The 21,937-nt window shown below is 44.2% G+C and overlaps 2 protein-coding genes across 4 annotated transcripts in view; one reads left to right on the top strand and one right to left on the bottom strand.

Moving 5' to 3' along the window:
- NOP58 (NOP58 ribonucleoprotein) overlaps positions 1 to 1,912 on the bottom strand; it is a 28,469-nt gene extending 26,557 nt beyond the window's left edge. The window contains exon 1 of one of the 2 annotated variants that reach the window (XM_081095392.1): positions 1,653 to 1,912. In XM_081095392.1, coding sequence (XP_080951518.1) covers positions 1,653 to 1,697 — 45 coding nt within the window. In that variant the 5' untranslated portion in view covers positions 1,698 to 1,912. The remainder of the gene's footprint in view (positions 1 to 1,652) is intronic. The other variant, XM_081095393.1, reaches the window with a different exon arrangement.
- A 10,007-nt stretch (positions 1,913 to 11,919) lies between these two features.
- SUMO1 (small ubiquitin like modifier 1) overlaps positions 11,920 to 21,937 on the top strand; it is a 27,804-nt gene continuing 17,786 nt past the window's right edge. The window contains exon 1 of one of the 2 annotated variants that reach the window (XM_081095355.1): positions 11,920 to 12,068. In XM_081095355.1, the coding sequence (XP_080951481.1) occupies positions 12,057 to 12,068 (12 nt within the window). In that variant the 5' untranslated portion in view covers positions 11,920 to 12,056. The remainder of the gene's footprint in view (positions 12,069 to 21,937) is intronic. The other variant, XM_081095354.1, reaches the window with a different exon arrangement.

The raw sequence follows: 21,937 nt of genomic DNA, 5'->3' as shown, positions 1-21,937 counted from the left end.
ATTGGGGGAGGGGGTGGAGAATGTCTTTGCTGAAAACTTGCTATTTTTAAAGACACCTTAACTCCATCAAAAAGCCTATTGTATTCATACTTTCTTTAGAATACTTTTAATATGCCATTATTTTATACTGCCAATTAAACTGCCCTGCTGTCAACTGTAAGACATCCTAATTTCAAGGATGTTAAATTAAATAGGGGGGGAAATGCACCTTAAGATTGATCCTACCCTATCTTGTACTTGAGCAGTTAACTTATCACAGAGTTCTGGTCAGGGTGTAGAGAAATAACTTGTATTCACTCTTAATTTAAGTGAAACTAAGGGGATTTCTTGAAGGCAATTTTGTAGCATCTATCAACATAAACCATGCATATCCTATATGATCAGTTAACTGCTTTCTATAGAATAAATTTTGTTATTCACTGCTAATAATCTGAACATAAAGTATTACGGATTTCTCTAAAACTAAGATGCCATCAATTGTAAGACACATCCTGGCATTGAAAAATTTTAAATGCAAAGAAAAAAAAAGGGGGGGCACTTTAAATCTAAGAATCAGTTATTGACATTTAGGGATATATTCTTTAAGACTTCTTGACTGGGTGACATTTTATTTGTGCATACCGCACACTTAGCATACCATGGATGTGTAATCTTAGGTTTTAACAACCTAGAATTGCTGTGTATGAATATACCACCATTTATGCTTTTACTGATAAATATTTAGGCTATTGCTAAACTTTCCTTATCCTTCAGAAAACGTTGTTGTATGCACACACGTTGCATCTCTATAGAACAAGCTCCTGGAAGTGGAGCTCAGGAGAGTGGCCTCAATTTACCTCGTTCTTCCTAACATTTCAATAGCCTCCCAGGATACGAACGCCCCACTGCTCAATAATTTCTATGCTGATAAAGCCTTAACTTCAGACTTTACCTACGAAAACACCCTAATCTCAACTTGATCATCATCAACCCAGATTTCTCCCCTAGGTCGGTTTCAAATTTGAAATGACGGTTGCTTCTCCACGTATAATAGACATCGCAAGCTTCCTGCAGCCAACCCGTAACTCTTCAGTCCCCCCCGCCCGACTGAAAAGTCAGCCACCTGTTTCCCTTCCCTATCATCGCACATCCACCCACTTACTGACACCAAAACCCCGTTCAACCCATCAGCCAATCCCGTCAGTTCTACCTTTAAAATTCTCCCTAAGACCATCTTCCTATCAACCTCAATCAAAGCATCTTTACCTTGTCTGCTTTGATGCAAAACCACCCTGGCCTCCTCGCCTGCAGCCCTGCAATCCGGCCAGACAGCACAGGGAACCTATTCCTCTCGTGGGAACTTCTCAGCCATTCAAAACACTCGGGCTAAAGCCCCAACTCCTTCATCACCTCTAAAACTCTAACATGGCTTCTGTTCACCTCCCTCCAACCGGGCCAAACCCTCACCCAGAACCCTGCGCCCCACAGAGCGAGGCCACGTGCTCGCCGGAACACGCGCCTCCCGCGCCCAAAGCCTGGCCCTTCCTTTCAGAGCAGGGAGCATACAAGGCACCCTGCGACCCTGAGCAGCGTCACCCTCTCCGCGAGTCTTTCCTCTTCCCCGCCGGCCCAGCACGCGCCTTCCCCCTCCAACGGCTCACTCTCCCCTCTACCTTAAAGATGGCGTAGCCGACGGACGTTTCAAACAGCACCAGCATGGTTAGGCCGGGTCCGGGCGCCGCGCGACCCGCCGCGAGCTCTTATCCCAACAGAAAAAAGACCCGACGTGCGGCCCCCCAAGCCCGCAAGGCCGCGGCCGGCCAAGCACAAGCACGCACGCTGCCCTGCAAAGCACCAGAGCACGTTGCCTAAATGTTCCACGCTGCACTGCGTGCAGCACGCGTGAACGCGCTTCTCCTCCACCGAGGATTCTGGGAAGTAGCGCGCTTCCGGCGGGTGACGTGACGCGGAGAAGCGTAGCGGGACGTCACTTCCGCAATATTCCCGCCACGGGGAGTAGGGGAGGCGGGAGAAAACCACGGGATTGTCGCGAGATTTTGTCAGGCAACGAGTTTTTATGCCTGCAGACTGCACAGAGTCAAAATAAAACTTTGCTTACTATTATTTTTAGGGCTCGTATATGATATATTCCATGTGTGTCTCGGTGTCTGCCGCGGGCATGTGTAATTTGAGAGCTGCAAGCCGCTAGGCTGTACTCCTGCCTTGAAGTCCTCAGAATGACAGTATGGTCGTCACAGTTTCTGCGAGCTCTCCTGATGGTTCTTTCTGGCCAAAGGGATTGTTTTGCACAGATGTCTTTCAAGTATATGTGGGCCTCTCCCCCACCCCCACCCCTTTATTTACTGCAGTGACTCTAGGGTGTGAATGTAGATGTTCTGTTCTTTTCTTAGTGTAATTGATAACCGGAACGGTGAGCCGAGGTGTTTTCCGGGGGTCGTGTCTCCGGATGCTGAAGAATGAGCTACGCGGACCAGAAGATTTAAGCAAAAGTGGGGAGAATTTATTACAAGCAGATTCAGACTCCCCACCGGGGAGGGGCCCAAAGAATGGGTTTGCTTCTTAGCATATATGTGCTACAAGCCTGCTCCACATCTATCTATGTCACCACCTGATTGATTCCCTCACTGTGCCCAGCAATGAACCTGAACTTGCTGTTTCTATGTGTAGGGACACCTTGTTTATTGCAGGCCTCCCTTGGTTTCCCATGCCTCCCGCTCTGTATCCAAAAACATTTTATTTTTTTCTCAGCATGGCTGGTTTCTGTCATTAGGCTTGCTTAAACTGCCGTGTCTGCCCCTGTCTATGTTCTACCTGCCTTTGTTTCCCCCTGGATCCCTGCCCTATCTGCCTGCGTTTCAAGCTAACTCCTCTCATAATTTGCTTTTCTGATAACTTGCAGTCTCCTTGACTGGTTTAAATACCCCAATTCTTACACAAGTCTGGCTTCCAATAGCAGTAAAATTTCTTCCCTCACTTCCCAGTCCCAATATCCAGATTGCCTGCAAATATTAAAGAACAACCTCCCTGCCCTAGCTGGTTTGGCTCACTGGATATAGCGTGGGCCTGCGGACTGAAGGGTCCCAGGTTCAATTCCAGTCAAGGGCATGTACCTTGGTTGCAGGCATATCCCCAGTAGGGTGTGTGCAGGAGGCAGCTGATCTATGCTCTTCTCTCATCGATGTTTCTAACTCTCTATCCCTCTCCCTTCCTCTCTGTAAAAAATCAATAAAATATATTTTTTAAAAATTATAAAGAAGAAGAAAAAAAGAACAACCTCCTGGAAGTTTCGGAACACTAGGGAACTTGATTTTCACAAGCAGCTCTGCAACCCGAAATCAAGAGAAAAATTCTTAACTAAGTAACAGAAAAAGATGAAAGTGGGGGGAAATCAAGGGGTAGGGAAATCTATGGTACAGATGAGAGCGTGATTGATTATACCGTAGGATCCAGTGTCATCAGGGAAACAGAAGCCAAAATGGCTGGATTAGGAGGGGGGTGGGAGGGGCAGATGAATTGGAAGCACTGCATCTCTTTATATTGTTATATAACTTCATAATTTTTGGGGTCTAGTTTCCTTAATGGCAGTGCATCTGCTAGAGAATGGAATCTGTATCTTTCACTTACTTGGATCCTTATAAGGAATAATGTGCTAGTCATGAAGTCAGATCTCATTAAGTGATCTGTAAACATTTGATGAATGAATATCAGCAAGAAGTAAAGTTCTTTTCCTTGTGTCTAGAAGAGCTTGAACCCTTTACACAAAGAGAAGTGAAAATATTCAATGAGAAACTTCTTTCCTGTGGCATTTCCTAGGAGTTTTCTTTGCATAGTGCCCATTAATTAAATTAAACAATAACTCAAATAGACAAGAGGAGGTGACATCAAGAAGGAAACTAAAGGCTGGAGGTCACAGTTTGATTCCGGTCAGGGCACATGCCGGGCTTGTGGGCTCTATTCCCAAGTGTAGGGTGTGCAGGAGGCAGCCAATAAATGATTCTCTCTCATCATTGATGTTTCTACCTCTTTTCCCCTCTCTCTTCCTCTCTGAAATCAATAAAAATATTTGTTAAAAAATAGGATAAAAAATAAACACTGCCTGCTTCCACTAAGGGTAAACATGCATATCACACCCTACAGAAAGGGAACACACAAACCACCATGTGCCCTGAGAAACAAAAACAAGACACAGCACAACTAGGGTCTAGTTCTAGATCCCAAATTAAATGAAACCTTGAGCCTTTCTGTAAATTATTTACTCCCAAAGAAAACAACTCTTCTGCTGACTTTTGCAGTGCTGGTATCTGAAGATCAGCTTTGCAGATAAGATAATCATCTGAGTCCTGGCTGGGTAGCTCAGTTGGTTGGAGTGTCGTCTTGGGCAGCAAAAGTTGTGGGTTCAATCCCGGGTCTGGATGCATATGGTGCGTATGGGGAGCAACCGATTGATGTTTCTGCGTCGCAATGGTGTTTCTCTCTCTCTCTCTCTCAAGTCAATTAAAAAATCCTCGGGTGAGAATTAAAAAATATATATAATTATGTGAGAAAAATGCAATTTTTAAAAAACTAATTGTTAACTTGGTAACGTATTTTTCTTTTAATGAATGTTTTGTTTACTCTGTTTTGTTATGAGCAAGCCTTTGAAAACTGGCCTCCTTAATAACTTTCTTGGCAAGTAAATTTTCTTTCCCAATGATTTACCTGTTGACACTGAGTAGACTTCGGTGCCAGAGGAGTACTCTTTTCACCTAGACATAATCTTTCTGGCTCTTGCGTTGCCTCTCATGTGGCAATAGAGTTTTACTGACTAAATGTCTTTCTCTATTTCTGTTTCTGTTTCTGGTTAATGGCCAAGTCTGGATGTTGTTCTGGTTTTGATTTGTACAACTGCTGCTGGCAAGAACATGAAATCTGGCATATTTGTTTGTTTGTTTATGAGATGACTATTTGGTGTATGCTAGATGGCAGTCAGATAGGCACAGGGAATCTTGTCCGGTTGGCTAGCAGAAGGCAGAGTATGTGACTTCCTTTGTTTGTTTTTGATTATTTGTTCATTTGTCTGTCTGTCTGTCCTGCCACTCTTTGTTACTTGTCTTGTCAGTGGGGCATTATGAGTTACATACCTAAAAATGTTTTATGTGTCTGTGAACAGAAACTAGCTCTTTGAGATCTGGAACCACTGTAACCAACTGGTGAGTTCTGTGCTCTGTTTCCTTTCAACCCTTGGCTGAAGTTGGAAAGCTATGGCTACTGGTTTTGTTTGTGTATAAATGAAAAAAACTTTTTTCCTCCCTGCAAATGAAAGGTAGCTAGCTTTTATAATGGTTCGATTTCTGTATCTGTAGCCACACACGCCCTCTCTGAAAACTATTGATGATTAATTGTCATAAAAATTTGTCATTTGTGCCCTAGACAGCTTGGCTCAGTGGATAGAGTGTCAGCCTGACTGAAGGGTCCCAGGTTCGATTCTGGTCAAGGGCACATGCCCGGGTTGTGGGCTTGATCCCCAGTAGGGGGTGTGCAGGAGGCAGCCGATCAATGATTCTCTCTCATCATTGACGTTTCTATCTCTCTCCCTCTCCCTTCCAATCTAAAATCAATAAAAAATATTTTAAAATAAATCTGTCATTTGTATGTAATCAGAAAAGGGGAGGAAATATATACAATGAGGGTGGAAAATGATTTGAAAAAATAAATAAATTGAAGTTCTTGTTAATTACAGAAAACTAGAGGCCTGGTGCATGAATTTGTGCATGGGTGGGGTCTGGCTGGCGGCTCTAATGGGTGCCAATCAGGGGTGGGTCCAGCGGGGGGTGGGGGAGCTGTGGGTGGACAATTTGCATATTAGCCTTTTACTATATAGGATAATTTGGCCTTGCCCAAGTCTGGCCTTTGCCCTGGGCTTCTGGGAGGTAATCTACATCATATTTGATAGGCGTGTCTTTGTTTAGGATGGGGATTGCTCATTCAGGAAAGACCAACCATGTGATCAACCAGGCCATAAGTTCAACCATATGGGCAATCAATCAATCAATCAATTGGTATGCCTAGATTATTAAGCCCCAATAAAAATCTCTGAAACTGCCCCCTTGCTGGTTTGGCTCAATGGATACAGCGTCAGCCTCTGTGGATTGAGGGGTCCCAGGTTTGATTCCAGTTAGGGGCACATGCCCGGGTTATGGGCTCAGTCCCCAGTGGGGGCAGCCGATCCGTGATTCTCTCTCATCATTGGTGTTTCTATGTCGCTCTTCTCCCTTCCGCTTTCTGAAATCAATAAAAATATTTTTTTAAAATCTCTGAACCTAGTTGGCAATAATCTATGAATATTGTCATACTTCAGGGCTGGGACGGTAACGACATCCTCACTGATGGGAGAGGACAATGGAAGTTTTGTGTTTGGAACTCTGCCAGGTTTTGCCCTGTGTGTTTCTTCCATTACTGATTTGGACCTGTATCCTTTCCCTGTATAAAATTATGGCCCTTCCAGCTTGGCTCAGTGGTTGAGTGTCAAACTATGAATGAGGAAGTTGTGGTTTGATTCCAAGTCAGCGCACATGCCTGGGTTGTGGGCTCGATCCCCACTGGGGGGCGTACAGAAGGCAGCTGATGATTCTCTCTCATTATTGATGTTTCTGTCTCTCTCTCCCTCTCCCTTCCTCATGAAATCAATAAGAAAAAACATTTAAAAAAAAACCTTTTAAAAAAAATTCTTTAGCTTTCTTTAATTAAAATTCTTTATTATTTAAAGTATCACACCTGTCTCCTTTTTCCTCCATTTATCTCTCCCTGGCTGTTTCCACTCCCAGCAAAAACTTTTTCTTTATAACAGTCATTTTCATGTCTTCATGTCTTATCATACCTCATGAAAAAAATTCTTGTGGGCTTCCTTTGGAGCACGCCCAGAGATTTCTTCCTCCTTTCTCAAGCATGTACCTATGTTCTCTTTCTCCTAAACTCAAAGAGTCTCAACAAGACTTGCAACCAGGGGAGCAGCAGGCAGTGGCATTTTGTCCCAGGTAACCCCCTGAACCTGTCTCCAAGGCCCCCTTTTCTCTGACTTTGCAGTGAGCTAATAGGAGCCTGCCTTGGCTCACCCCTGTCATGTGACTTTTATTTCTCAGTCAGTCCATTCTGCCCTATGTGACTCACTTTCCCCCATAACAATTCTGGAGGGCCAAAGCAGAGCATGCCTAGGCTCTCTCCTGTGGCTTCTTCTATACCTAAGCCCTTCCTTTGTTCCGCTATCCCCAACTTTCATAAATGTAACCTCAAGATAAAAGGAAAAAAACCCAAGGAATCCTGAGTTCATTTTCAAACAAGCATGTTTTTTGTTTTTGTTAATCAGTGGTGGGCAAGCTCAACCAAGGGTTCGGTGAGCCTGAGGGGGGGCAGCGAAGGATGTAGAAAAGACAAAGAGGATAAGCTGGGGTGGATCTTCCTGTGCCTGGCTGAGGCCACAGAGAGAGATCCAGACGTCAAGCTGAGCCTTTATTTTATAGCCAGAGGTAAACAAGGTAGTGGTCACCATAGTTACAGTGTTCTTGTGAAGTTCACTTGTTTTGGCAGCACTTGCTGCACCTCTTGCAGCCCATTAGCTACCCAGATAAGATCTAGGGAGCATCATAAGGTCAAGCCTAATTATGCTAACAGGGCTGTGCCCTCTAAGCTGGGGCTTGTTTGTGGCTTTGCCAACAGGTCAGTGTGAGGCTTAACCCTATAGCTGCTCCCTACATTAATCCTCACCTGAGGATATTTTCCCATTGATTTTCAGGGAAGTGGAAGGGAGGAGGAAAGACAGAGAAACACCAGTGTAAGAGAAACACATCCATTGGTTGCTCCCGATTGGGGGCTCCAATCGGGAGGAGCCTGCAAACAAGGTACATGCCCTTGACTGGAGTTGAATCCGGGATTCTTCAGTCTGCAGGTCAACGCTCTTTCCACTAAGCCAAACCAGCTAGGGCAAGCATTATAGAAAAATATTATATATATATATATATATAATACTATATATATATATATATAATTTCTTTTTCCAGAGAAGAAGGGAGAGGGAGAGAGATAGAAACATCAATGATGAGAGAGAATGATTGATTGGCTGCCTCCTTCACACCGCCTACTGGGGATCGAGCCCCCAATCCAAGTATGTGCCCTTGATCAGAACCGAACCTGGGACCCTTCAGTCCGAAAGGTGATGCTCTAGCCACTGAGTCAAACCAGCTAGGGCAGCATGTTTTCAAAGAAAACCGATGAAGAATTAGAAGCAACCTATAGAATGTAAGCTCAATGAGAGTAGAGGCTTTATTTGTTTTGTTCATTGCTCAGAGTGGAACACTACTGTAAAAACAAACAAACCTATGTGACATTTACATACAGGTGGGTGGTGGGCAGAATAAATCTAATATCAATGGCCAAAAAGAGGGTAAGCCATGAGATGCAGTGGCAAAACATTTTGCAAAACTGTGTTGCCTGAGATTATTTGAGCAGCAGACCACATGTCTACTGAGCCCTGGGGGAAGGGAGTAGAAAATAGAAACTTAATAGAGGTTATTTTTAGAAGAGAGTGGCAAGATATTATAAGAAAGAGATGAGATCAGGAAAGAAATCCCTTAAGGGTTTGTAAGAAGCAACAGAAAGGAAGAGAGTCTAAAATTTGGGGCCTTACAGCCCCAGCCAGTTTTGCTCAATGGTTAGAGCATCAGCCCTCAGACTAAGTGTCCGGGTTGGAGTCCTGTCAAGGGGCTCTGGTTGGGGCTCGTGCAAGAGGCAACCAGTCGATGTGTTTCTCTCACATTGTTGTTTCTCTCTCTCTGTTTCTCCCCTGCCCTTCCTCTCTTTCTCAAATCAAGAAAAACATATTTTAAAAAAAGAAACTACCACTTGTCCAGTTGGGGTGTACTATCAAAGAAAAAATCACAATGATCTGAAAAGGCTACTAAAATAGTCCTTCCTCCCTCCTCCAATTATATACCTGCATGAGGTCGTATGTTCTCTACATAAACAAATTATAACAAATACAGCAACAATTGAATGAAGTAGATACAACTACCGGGTGTCTTCTATCAAGCCAGGCTTTTAAACAATTCAAGACATTTGCAAAAACGAAAAACACTGTCATTCTTCTCATTAGGTTTTCTAGTTTTTGAATTTAGAACATGTAGTCTTTTTTTATACAAATATGTTATTTATGCATTTCAAGGGCTCATTATTTTTTAACAAATACATATTTAATATGTTTTTTCAGTTTTAATTTCTAACATGTTAAATATTGATAGCAATAACACGTAAACAAAAGCTCTTTGGAATCTTCAGCAATTTTTAAAGGTTTAAAGGAGTTCTGGGACCAAAACGTTTAAGAATGGCTGTTGTAGCTGATTTCTACTTATCCTTTGGATTTCAATTTAGATTTTTTTTTTTTTGGAAGCTTTTCATGGACATCTGGTTGAATGTAAGTGTCCTATGTACTCCATTAATAGTACCTTACTTATTATTAGCAGCTCCTCCCAGCTCTATTATATATACACTAGAGGCCCGATGCACGAAATTCATGCAAGAGCAGGCCTTCCTTCCCCCGGCTGCTGGCACTAGCTTCTCTCTGGCACCCGGGACCCCGGCTTCCCTTCCAGAGGGAGGCCCTGCCCACGTGCCATAGCCCACCAGTTGGTGGCCTGGGCCTCCCTCTTTGGGGTGATGATAGAGCCCCCGATTGATCGCCCCAAACCAGCTAAGGCTCCATTATATTTTATATGTAACAGTTTTATTGAGGTATAATTAACATTTCATACAGTTCACCTACTTAAAATGTGTAATTTCTAGTTTTTTAGTATATTCACTGTGTTGTGCAACCATCATCACAATCGATTTTAGAATATTTTCATCACCTCCAAAAGAAAACCTGTGCCTCTTAGTAGTCACTCTCTATTTCCTCCTTCATCCCCCTGGCCCAGTAGAAGGCTGGAGCAGTAGTTTACTAATTTATTTTCTGTCTCTGTAGAGTTGCCTACTCTGGACATGTAATATGAATGGAATGATACTCTATGACTGGCTCCTTTCACTTAGCATGTTCTCTAGTTTTATCAACATTGCTTGAGTACTTCATTCTTTTTATGGCCTAATGATGTTCCATTGTATGGATATACAACTTTTGTTTTTCCATTAGTCAGTTGATGGATGTTTGGGCTGTTTCCACTTTTTTGCTATTATGAATAATGTTGCTGTGAATATTTGCATACATGTTTTTGTGTGGACATATGTCATCAGTTCTCTTGGGTATATATCTAGGAGTAGAATTGCTGGATCACACTAATTTTGTGCTTAACAGTTGGAGGAACTGCCAGAATGTTTTCCAAAGCACTTTATATTCCTCCTAAATAGTATACGATGATTTTAATTTCTCCATATGCTTTTCAACACTTCTAAATATCATTTTCTTTTTAATTACAGATATCCTAGTGGTGTGAAGTGGTATCTCATTGTAGTTTTTTAAAAAAATATATTTTTATTGATTTTTTACAGAGAGGGAGGGAGAGGGATAGAGAGCTAGTAACATCGATGAGAGAGAAACATCGATCAGCTGCCTCCTGCAAACCCCCCACTGGGGATGTAACCGCAACCAAGGCACATGCCCTTGACTGGAATGGAACCTGGGACCCTTCAGGCCAATGCTCTATCCACTGAGCCAAACCGGTCAGGGCTCATTGTAGTTTTAAGTTGCATTTCCCTGATTGCTAATGATGTAGAGCATACAAATGTCATTTGAATAAATGACTATTCAGATTATTTTAGTAAATTTTAATATTGGGTTGTCTTTTTATAATTGAATTGTAATGGTTCTTTATGTGTTCTGAATATTAGACCCTTACATATATATATATACTTGCAAATATTTTCTTCCTTTCTTTAGGTTGTCTATTCAGTACCAAAGGCAAAAGTTTTTAATTTTGATGAAATTCAGTTTATTTTCACAAATTTAAATAAATTGCGTCACATCTAAAAGCCATCCCTAAGCCAACAGTAAAACTGATGCCTTTGTTTTCTCCTAAGAGTTTTATAGTTTCGGCTCTTACATTTAGGCCTTCATTTTTAAGTTAAATTTTCATAAATTCCGAGGTAGTGATCCAAGCTCATTATTTCATGCGGATACCCAGTTGTCCAGCAACATATGTTGAAAGATTTCTTTCACCATTGAATTGTCTTGGCATTCTTGTTGAAAATTAACTGATGTGAGTGCTTCTTGATTTATTTCCAAATCTCTATTCTATTTCACTTGTCTATCTCTTTATCCTCTATGCTTATGCCAGTAGGGCCATTGTAATTTATTTTATTATGTATTTACTTACTATTTTTTTTTGGAGGGCCATTGTCTCTTAAAGGTCGTAGAAGGATCATTCTTTAACTCAAAGCAACCAGTTCAAGGGTCGGACTTAGCTCCTCCTCCCCACCAGTTTAGAACTTCTCAGCAGCATCTTTTTCATCAGTAACCACCCCATGTCCCTCCCATGAGATCCTTGTTTTGTTTTGCCCCCCCCCCCGCCCCCCCGCGCCCCGCGCATCAAGGTCACGTGTTTGCAGGGTCGGGGTGAGGGTGGGGGCTGGTTAAGCAAAATTCTTAGTCTAGGGGCCAGGAGCGCCGGTTTCCAATGCGATTGGAGATTGACCGGCCAGGAGACAATGGGAGTGTGTGGGCTCAGCCTTCGGAACCGGGCTCGGTGCGGAGAGGGGGGGCTGTCAGCAAAGGCCCAGCGCGGGGCGGGGACCGGGCCCGTTTCCCCTGAGGGTGGCCCGGCCTCCCGCGGAGCCGACGAGACGGTAGTTCCTTCACTCGCTCGCCCGCCGCCCGCAGCCCTCCCGCCGCGGCGCCCCCCGCCCCGTCCGCGCTCCGCCTCGGCTCGGTCCCCGGCCCCGCTCCCCGCGCGGAGCGGAAGTGACGCGCGCCTCAGCGGAAGTCCCTCCGGCCGCGGTGTTGTGCTGTGGGGAAGAGGGACGGAATTGTAAACCCGGAGCGAGGTCCTGCCTGCCCGAGGCCGCTGCGCTGCGGAGACCCCGGGTGAAGCGCCGTCACCATGTCTGACCAGGTACCGGGCGGGGAGCCGTGTGATGGCGGCGGCCGGGGCCTCGCTCGGCAGGTCCGCTCGCCGCCGGGCTGGGGCTGGGGCTGGGGGCTGGCAGCGCGGGGGAGGGGAGCGCCGCCGGGGGGAGGGGGCGGCCGGTGGGGACTCGGCGGGCCGGGGAGGGGCGTGCACTGGGGCCCGCGGCGGCGGGGCCTCCCGGGGCCTCCGGAGCCGTCCTGCCCGCTCCGCGCTCGCTCCTCAGCCTGGGTCCCGGCGCCTGTGGCCGCGGCCTCCTCGAGTCGCCCCCCGTGCAGAGCCCCGCTCCCAGCTCCCTGGGAGGGGGAGTCCTTGGGGAGCCCGTCTGCCTCCCTCGCGGGAGGACTGATGATGGCTGGAGCCGGGCCCCGGCCCCGGTTATGTAACGGGAGCGAATCTGCCCCGGCGGCTCGGTGGCCCTGGAAAGCGGGCGGGCTCCACTTTCTGGTCCTGGAGCTGTGGATGGTCCCGGAGTGGGGCGGGGGGGCGGGGGCCGGGGCGGGGAGGGCGACGCTGTCGGTGCCGCTGGGGACCGGGGCAGCTGCTCTCCGTTCGGGTCGTCGCGGGGGACGGGCCGCTGCTGCTCTCTCGGAGCCTTTCTCCAGGTGGGGGTGCAGAGCTGTCGCCCCTTTCCTTGTGCCTTTCCGCGTCTCACTCGGGATTGGCTCCGCAGCGCTCCAGTTGCGAGCGAGCCCTCGGGATGACCGAGGAACAAAGTAGAACGGCGCTGCTCGGGCCGCGGAAAGCGTTCCCTCTGGGCATTCGCCGAGGGAGACGGAGGCTCTTTGGGGGAGATCGGATAGCTTCGTGTGTTCAGAGCCGTCGCGGAACGTGTGCGGAAAGCTGCCTGTTAGGGCCAAGCGCTCCGTTTCGATGTTCGTATCAAGAATTTTCTGGGAATGTGCACTCCCATCAGGGGCGTCCGGCCGTCTGTGCTAAGCCTTTTCTTAATCCTTTTCTAGTTAACCACGCTTACGGCTAGGTTTCTTTGTTTTGTTTTTTTGTTTTGTTTTTTTTTTAGCAGTAAGGTGTTTTTGTCTGGCCTTTCGTTAGCCAAGGTGACGTTGACTTTTTAAAGTAATTTTGGGCCTTTCACTTGTTTAGTAATTATCTAGAAAACTGTTTCTCATTCAACTCCATAATGCACTTGAACTTTTAACTTGAGCACACTTACTCCCTTAAGCTTTTAACTCAGTTCAGTTTTGTGCGTCTTGGGCATACCAAGGGAGGCTTTGGTGGGCTTGTACTGTTGTGGGAAACGTACGTTTACATTTTTAAAGCTTAACTATAATCTAGATTAGTTTTGGCTGGATCTTATTACTAACAGTCTAGATTAATTCCCAAGTTGGTATGGGGATGGCATTATAAGTATCTCCCTAGATAGTTGTTTACTTGGTTGCCAGGGAGGAGAGAACAGGTGTCAATGTTTAGTTTCATCAGCCTTTTATTTTGATGCTCAGAAATGGCTAAGAAACACGTTGAGATTTACTAGTCGGGCGAAAGGACGATGTACAGAAGAACTATAAAGTAAGTTGTAGAATGTATTGCTCCAGTTTTAATTCTGCTCACTTACGAAAGACTGGAAGGAGGAAGTAAAGGACTTGGGACATTAACAGCTGGCTTTAGCCCAGAGGGTCTTTAGATTCTTTTCCAGGGTTCCTCAAGGCCAGCGCTTTTCTTTCTTTTTTAAATATATTTTATTGATTTTTTTACAGAGAAGAAGGGAGAGAGAGAGAGTTAGAAACATCGATCAGCTGCCTCCTGCACATCTCCTACTGGGGATATGCCTGCAACCCGGAATCGAACCTGGGACCTTTCAGTCCGCAGGCCGACGCTCTATCCACTGAGCCAAACCGGTTTTGGCAAGGCCAGAGCTTTTCATGGTGATACTAGGACGTTATTTGTCCTTTTCACTCTGATTCTTCCATGAGTGTTGAGTGGAGTTTTCTAAAGACTGACATGACTGATACCACGACAGGTTAAAATGTGGAAGCAGATGTGAAAATCCAGCTCCTTTCTATTAAGCCAGACATTAAAGAGATTTGAAAAATGTTGAACAGTGCCACTCTTCTCACTAGTTTTGTTTTGAAAACTATTTTTTAAAATTGATTTGAGAGAGAGAAGAGAAGGGGGGGGGGGAGAGGAGAGAGAGAGAGAGAGAGAGAGAGAGAGAGAGAGAGAGAGAGAAGCATTGATTTGTTGTCCCACTTAAGCATTTATTGGTTGCTTCTTGTATGTGCCCTGACCAGGCATGGAACCCAAAACCTTGGTGTATTGGGACGATGCTCTAACCAACAGCTATGTGGCCAGGGCCTTGAAAACTGTTTTACTAAAAAGTTTTGCTAATATATGATGGGCTTATTGTTATTTTAAAATGAATTAATATTTAAAGCATTTGTTAGTTTCAATGCCTAGTACTGTAAACCGTAATAGGTGTAATTAACCTGGCAAAAGTTTCATGGGGTTCTAAATAATTTTTAAGAGCATAAAAATCCAGAGACCAAAAAGTTTGAGAACGTTTTTTTAGTCTGATAGACCAGTATCATTGTTAATAATTGGGACCCAGTACAGTTTCATGTTGGGTGCTGTACAGTTTCATGTTTAGGGAGGATGCTAAGGATTTAGGGAGGTAGGAAGCTGAACTGTATCCTTAAGAGGCTTATAAGAGGAAGTAAGAATCCCAAGTTACTACTGGGCAATATCAGTAGCATGAGACTGAACCATAGTCTCCAAAAGACAATCTTTCTTTAAAGGAAGTTTTATTAGAACGATGTATTTTTTTCAGGAGCCTCTCAGGAGGTTATTGTCTGGGGCTAAGATACTGAAATTGAGTAATAATTTCAGGTTAAATTAGGTAGACATTAAATTCACACAGGACTTAAATTTCTGGGTTCTCCATTATTTAATGAAATATGAATATTTTTGGAATTTGAGTGAAACACTTGATTATAATTTTTAACAATTCCAGCATTATCCAGTGGATTTTTTTAAAAATATATTTTTATTGATTTTTTACAGAGAGGAAGGGAGAGAGATAGAGAGTTAGAAACATCGATGAGCCGAAACCGGTTTGGCTCAGTGGATAGAGCGTCAGCCTGCGGACTGAGGGGTCCCAGGTTCGATTCCGGTCCAGGGCATGTACCTGGGTTGCGGGCACATCCCCAGTGGGAGATGTGCAGGAGGCAGCTGATCAATGTTTCTCTCTCATCAATGTTTCTAACTCTCTATCTCTCTTCCTTCCTCTCTGTAAAAAATCAATAAAATATATTTAAAAAAAAAGAAACATCGATGAGAGAGAAACGTCGATCAGCTGCCTCTTGTGGGGATTTGCCCGCAACCCAAGTACATGCCCCTGACCGGAATCGAACCCGGGACCTTTCAGTCCGCAGGCCGACGCTCTATCCACTCAGCCAAACTGGTTAGGGCTCAGCATGTGTTCTTTTCAGCATGGAGACCACGGGATATTCAGACTTATACCATCTCAGGGCCCATAGAGAGAGTGAGTATTCCCAGAGAACCCTGGATGGACACCTCAGGCCTCCTAGGACCTATACTTTGAAGTCATTTCTGCCTTCTATTGGTCAGGCAAATCACTAAGGCCAAATTCAAGGGAAAGACATTTATATATTTATTTACTTACGGAATTATTTTTAATTGGGATGTAATTGACATATTAGTTTCAGTTGCACAATATAACGATTCAATAAGTGTATATTGTGAAGTGATCACAATAAGTTTAGTTAGCATCCATCACCACACAGTTACAAATTTTTTTGTGTGATAACTTTTAAGATCTGCTTTCTTAGCAACTTTTAAATATACATACAATTTAGTATTAATTGTAGTCACCAAGGGAAAGATAGGTTCTGTTTCTCAATGGGACGAATAACTAAAGAATTTGCAGTCATCTGTAATCCACTACATTAATGTATTTTTTAAAAAATATATTTTTATTTATTTCAGAGAGGAAAAGAGAGGGGGAGAGAGATAGAAACACCAATGATGGGAGAGAACCATTGATTGCTGCCTGCAACCCAGACATGTGCTCCAACCGGGAATTGAACTGTGATCTCCTGGTTCATAGGTTGACGGTCGATCTATGAACCACACTGTCCAGGCCCCTGCAGTGTTCTTTATATTTCCCTATTGATGTTTATTGATTTTACTGTTAGTTTGAGATAGCAGGCAATATGATGAACTGGGTAGGTATTAGAATTCATAATTATGTATACTATTATGAAATAGAATCAGTATGCTGAACTGTAGCTGTGACTTGAGAGAAATGGTAGTCTGACAGATACATGAAGTATTGCTAGTGGATATTGCAAGTATATAGGTTATAACAATATTACAAAGAAAATCTGACCTAAAAAAATATTTCATTGTATTTTGAAAGCAATATGATTGTTATGGATAGAGAACTCATAAAGGTACGTTGAATAGTTCCAATTTCAAAGCTATAAAGCAGTCATAAACTTCCCATAGCAGTTAGCTTTTATATAAAGTGTTAACAATTGTTTACTTAAGTTCCTTTCTGCATGAGACTGTTCACTTTTGAAGGTCAGGAATCAGCCTTTATTCATCCTTTATTTCTGAAATGTCCAGTACAGTGACTGCATACTTAGTAAAAGTTCTTGAAGTGGTCAGATTCATTTATTTAACAAGTTTATATTGAATGCCAATATGTTCAAGGCACCATTCTAGACCCTAGAATTGGATGGTTGCCTCAAAAACATGAAGCAGCAGGTATGTTCCTCCTCCACTTTCAGTTCCCAGGGTGTTTTGTTATTAAGGGTTGGTTGTCATGGAGTGGTTTTTATTTTCTGACTAGAGGCCCGGTGCACAAAAATTTGTGCACTCGGGGGGTTGGGGGTGTCCCTCAGCCTGGCCTGTGCCCTCTCGCAGTCTGGGACCCCTTGGGGGATGACCACTTGCTGGCTTAGGCCTGCTCCCTGGGGGATTGGGTCTAAGCTGGCAATCAGACATCCCTCTGGCAGCCTGGCAGCCCTCAGGGGATGTACACTTGCCAGCAGGGAGCAGGCCTAAGCTGCAGTCGGACATCCTTAGCGCTGCTGAGGAGGCAGGAGAGGCTCCCACCACCGCTGTACTGGCAGCCATCAGCCTAGCTTGTGGCTGAGCAGAGCTCCCCATGTGAGAGCGCCCTGACCACCAGAGGGCAGCTCCTGCATTGAGTGTCTGCCCCCTGGTGGTCAGTGTGTATCATAGTGACCAGTCATTCCTAGTCCTTCTGCTGTTAGGGTCAGTTTGCATATTACCCTTTTAATATATAGGATAGAGGCCTGGTGCACGGGTGGGGGCCTGCTGGTTTGCTCTGAAGGGTGTCCCGGATCAGGCTGAGGGTCCCCACTGGGGTGCCTGGCCAGCCTGGATGAGGGGCTGATGGCTGTTTGCAGCTGGTCGCACCCCCTTCAGGGTGGGGGTCCCCACTGAGGTGCCTGGCCAGTCTGGGTGAGGGGCTGAGGGCCATTTTCAGGCTGGCGGGCAACTGAAGCTCCCAACCTCTCCTTTTTTTCTTTCTTTTTTTATTCTGGGATTTATTTACCTTCTTACAGCTGTCACTGGAGCTGAGAGCTGGCTCCAGCTTTGAGGCCTTGGCTGCTGAAAGCAGGTATCTGGGGTTTGTTTAGCTTCTATAATTGCAACATTGTTTCTTAGAGTGCAGCTCAGAGCCCGGCAGCAGCAGGCGGGGAACCTTGGCTTTCTCCATCACTGGAGCAAGCAAGCCTCCTGTTCGCTTCAGCTCCCTGGCTGCCGGCCGCCATCTTGGTTGGCAGTTAATTTGCATATTGCCCTGATTAGCCAATGGGAAGCGTGTCAGAGGTACAGTTAATTACTCTATTTGTCTATTATTAGATAGGATGTTTTTGCTTCATGATCTTTAATTCTGTTAACAAGTTATCTGGTAACTTTATCTCCAAGATCAAATCATTTGCTTCTTCCAGAACATTGGGCTTATTATGGATAATTTTCTCTAAGACTGGTATAGTATCTCATTTTGGAATTTACAGAAATTGTGATTTTTTGGGGGGTGCGTAGATAATTCTCTAATATTCTACTTCTTTAAAAAAGTCATGTGGGCCCTGGTGGGATAGCTCAATTGGTTGGCGCGTCATCCCCATACACCACGGTTGTGGGTTTGATCCCTGGTTAGGGCACATACATACAAGAGTCAACCATTGAAAGCATAAATAAGTGGAACAGAAATTGATGTTTCTCTCCCTCCCTCCCTCCCTTTCTTCCCTCTCTTTATTAAAAAACACACACACACAGAAAAACCCCAACAAAAAACCAGTGTCCTAACTACATACTGGTACACAGATTAGTCTTTTTTTTTTTTGATATATTTTTTATTGATATTTTTACAGAGAGGAAGGGAGAGGAATAGAGAGTTAGGAACATTGATGAGAGAGAAACATCAATCAGCTGCCTCCTGCACACCTCCCACTGGGGATGTGCATGCAACCAAGGTACATGCCCTTGACTGGAACCGAACCTGGGACCCTTCAGTCTGCAGGCCGATGCTCTATCCACTGAGCCAAACCGGTTAGGCCACAGATTAGTCTTGACTGTTTTAATAAATTATAACATTACTAGAGGCCCAATGCATGAAGATTCATTCAAGAATGGGCATTCCTTCCCCTGGCTGCCTTTGCTTGCCCGGAGCCGCCTTTCCACCTTTGCCTTTCCGCCTTCTTCTGGCCCAGAGCCGCCTTTCTGCCTTCCCGCCTTCCCATGCTGCCCAGAGGCTCAGAGTGGCTGGGGCGGTGCGGAGCGCCTGCGTCGTTGCCATGGTGACAACCGAAATGTCCCACTCCACTCCCTCTGCTCAGCGCCTGTGTATGCAAATTAACCCACCATCTTTGTTGGGTTAATTTGCGTACTCCTGATTGGCTACTCAGTGGGTGTTGTGAAGGTACAGTCAATTTGCATCTTTCTCTTTTATTAGTGTAGATGTAAGTGGAATCATACAGTATGCACTTCTGTGTCTGGCTTCTTTTGCTCAGGATTGTTTGGAGATTTGTATGTTGTTAAACTCATTATTACATTGCGTTCTATTTTGTGACTGTACCATGATTTACTTATCATTCTGCTTTTGATGCACATTTGAGGTAGTTTTCTAGGACCTGTATATATTTTTTAAAGTTTTTCTTAATCCTCACGGGAGCACATTTTTATTGATTTTCTTGTTGTTGTTGTTAGAGAAAGGGGAAGGGGCACAGAGAGAGAGAGAGAGAGAGAGAGAGAGAGAGAGAGAGAGAGAGAGAGAGAAACATGAATGTGAGAAAAATATCGATCTCTTGCCTCCCACACACACGTCCATTGGGGCCAGGGATCGAACCTGCTACCTAGGTATGTGCCTTGACTGGGAATTGAACCTTTCCGTGTACAAGACTACGCTCCTACCAACTGGGCCACTCCGGCCAGGGCTTTAGGACCTATTTTTAACATAAGCCAAATGGTATTTATTTACAGCACCTTCTCTGTCAGTTCAGACTGCTTTTGAACTGAATAACAGAAAGTCTGATGTATTAGGTTAAACAAATATGCAGCTTATTTTTCTCATGGAACATAAAGTCTAGACTTAAGTAGTTCAGGACTGGTAAGGCAGATCCACAATACCTTCATACTCCTTTCTTCTTTATCCTTAACAGATGTTCACTCTCATGTTTATCTCCTTGCAGTAGCAAAAAAAGTTATTTTGTATCTTTGTTCCAGGCAAGAGAAAGGGATGGAGAAAGGGAAGTAGTAAAAGGAAAAAATATGTCATCTTATGTCTCATTGGCCAGCACTGCATCAGAGAAGCTAAGAACTATGTTTTTGTTTTTTTTAAAATATATTTTATTGATTTTTTACAGGGAGGAAGGGAGAGAGATAGAGAGTTAGAAACATCGATGAGAGAGAAACATCGATCAGCTGCCTCCTGTACATCCCCCACTGGGGAAGTGCCCGCAACCCAGGTACATGCCCTTGACCGGAATCGAACCCGGGGCCTCTCAGTCCGCAGGCCGACGCTCTATCCACTGAGCCAAACCGGTTTCGGCATGTTTTGTTTTTTTGTTAATCTTCACCCGGAGATATTTTTCCATAGATTTTTTAGAAAGTGGAAGGGAGGGAGGGAGGGGGAGAGAGACAGAGAGAGAAACATCAATGTGAGAGAGGCACATCGGTTGGTTGCTTCTCACAGGTGACCTGACCAGGGCCAGGGATCGAGCCTGCAACTGAGGTAAGTGCTCTAGACTGGAACCAAATCCGCCACCCTTCAGTTCGACATTGTCCACTGAACCAAACTGGCTAGGGTGAGAAGTATGTTTTTTAGCTGGCCAGATTTAGGCTTCCCTTTGTAAGAAAGGAGAAATGGATATCAGATAGGTGATTAACAAAGTCTGCCACACCTCTAAGTCTGTTTGCTAGTACTTTTGGATACACTGAAACAAACTTGTTCCAGGTTTTGCATAGATCCATAGTCTAGGCTCCAAGAGGAGGTTTTACAAAACCAGTTTAGCTATAATTTTTAGTTCCTGAGAAGTTGGCTGTGCATATCTAGCATTTAACCACAGTTCTAGGATTGCATGTAAATTTCCAGAAGATCCAGTATCTTGACAACTTTACTAAACATTGAGGCTACGGAGCTAAATCTGGTCAGTTTCATTGTAAATCTCTAGTAGTGTCTCATCAAGTGTGAATATATGGAGCATAAAAATGAAAGTATATATGTATTTTTGTGTTTTTAGAATTGTGTTATACCCACTGAAGTATGAGATAAATGACGTTTTCTTTTAACATAACCAGGATACTATTGTCACACCTTGAGAAATGAACAGATCTGTCCTGGCTGGTGTGGCTTGGTTGAGTGTCATCCCATGCAATAAAAGGTCGCCAGTTCGATTCCTGGTCAGGGCACATACCCAGGTTGTGGGTTAGATCCTAGATTGTGGTGTGTGTACTGGAGGCAACTGATTGGTTTCTCTCTCCCTCCCTCCCCCCCCCCCCTCTCTCTCCCTTTCTCTAGATTCAATGAAAACATATTTTTACAAAAGACTTAAACAAACAAACATCTGTTAATGCCATCAAATAAGAGTAAATGTATTTTAGGTTTTTGGGTTTTCCCCCAAATCACCCGTTTCAGAAGAATGAACAATCCTTGTACAATTGGAAGGGTCAGTGACAGATTGGGGGTAGTAGTTAAATTTGATGCTCTCTCTCTCCAGTTGATTGAATTGTCAACATTCTAATTGCCAGAATGCTTTTAAGCAGAGTTCTTGTTCTTTTGACTTTGAAATTGCACAATAAAATCCTTCTCATGAATTTTGAACATTTGTAAATGAAGATTGCTGTGTTTTCCATCCTCTCCAGTCTAGTTTTCTTTTCAGATCCTTAGATGTCTTCTATTTCCAAGCTGTTCCATCTATGTATTTTTTAAAATTAAATATATTTTTTATTGATTTTAGAGAGGAAGGGAGAGAGATAGAAATAGAAACATTAATGATGAGCGAGAATCAAAAATTGGCTGCCTTCTGCACCACCCATACTGGGGATTGAGCCCGCAAGCCGGGTACATTCCTGGACTGGGAATCGAACCATGACCTCCTGATTCATAGGTTGATGCTCAACCACTGAGCCACGCCAGTCAGGCTCCATCTATGTCTTGGAAAGAAGAGTTGATAGTGGGTAGTGTCTGATAAATTCCTTCATCATTCCAGTTACCATGATTCATTCTGTGGATGGCACATATCTGAAAATGTGGAGATTTCCAGTTCTTCTCTTTGATCTTGCATATACATTTACTTTTCCTTCCATTACCAGTTTCTTCTGCTCTGGGGCTGTGTATTTTTTAC

This window comes from Myotis nattereri, assembly GCF_964212035.1.
Source record: "Myotis nattereri genome assembly, chromosome: 7".
NCBI lineage: Eukaryota > Metazoa > Chordata > Mammalia > Chiroptera > Vespertilionidae > Myotis > Myotis nattereri.
The sequence above is the reverse complement of the archived record's forward strand: the minus strand, read 5'-3'. Positions and strand labels throughout refer to the sequence as shown.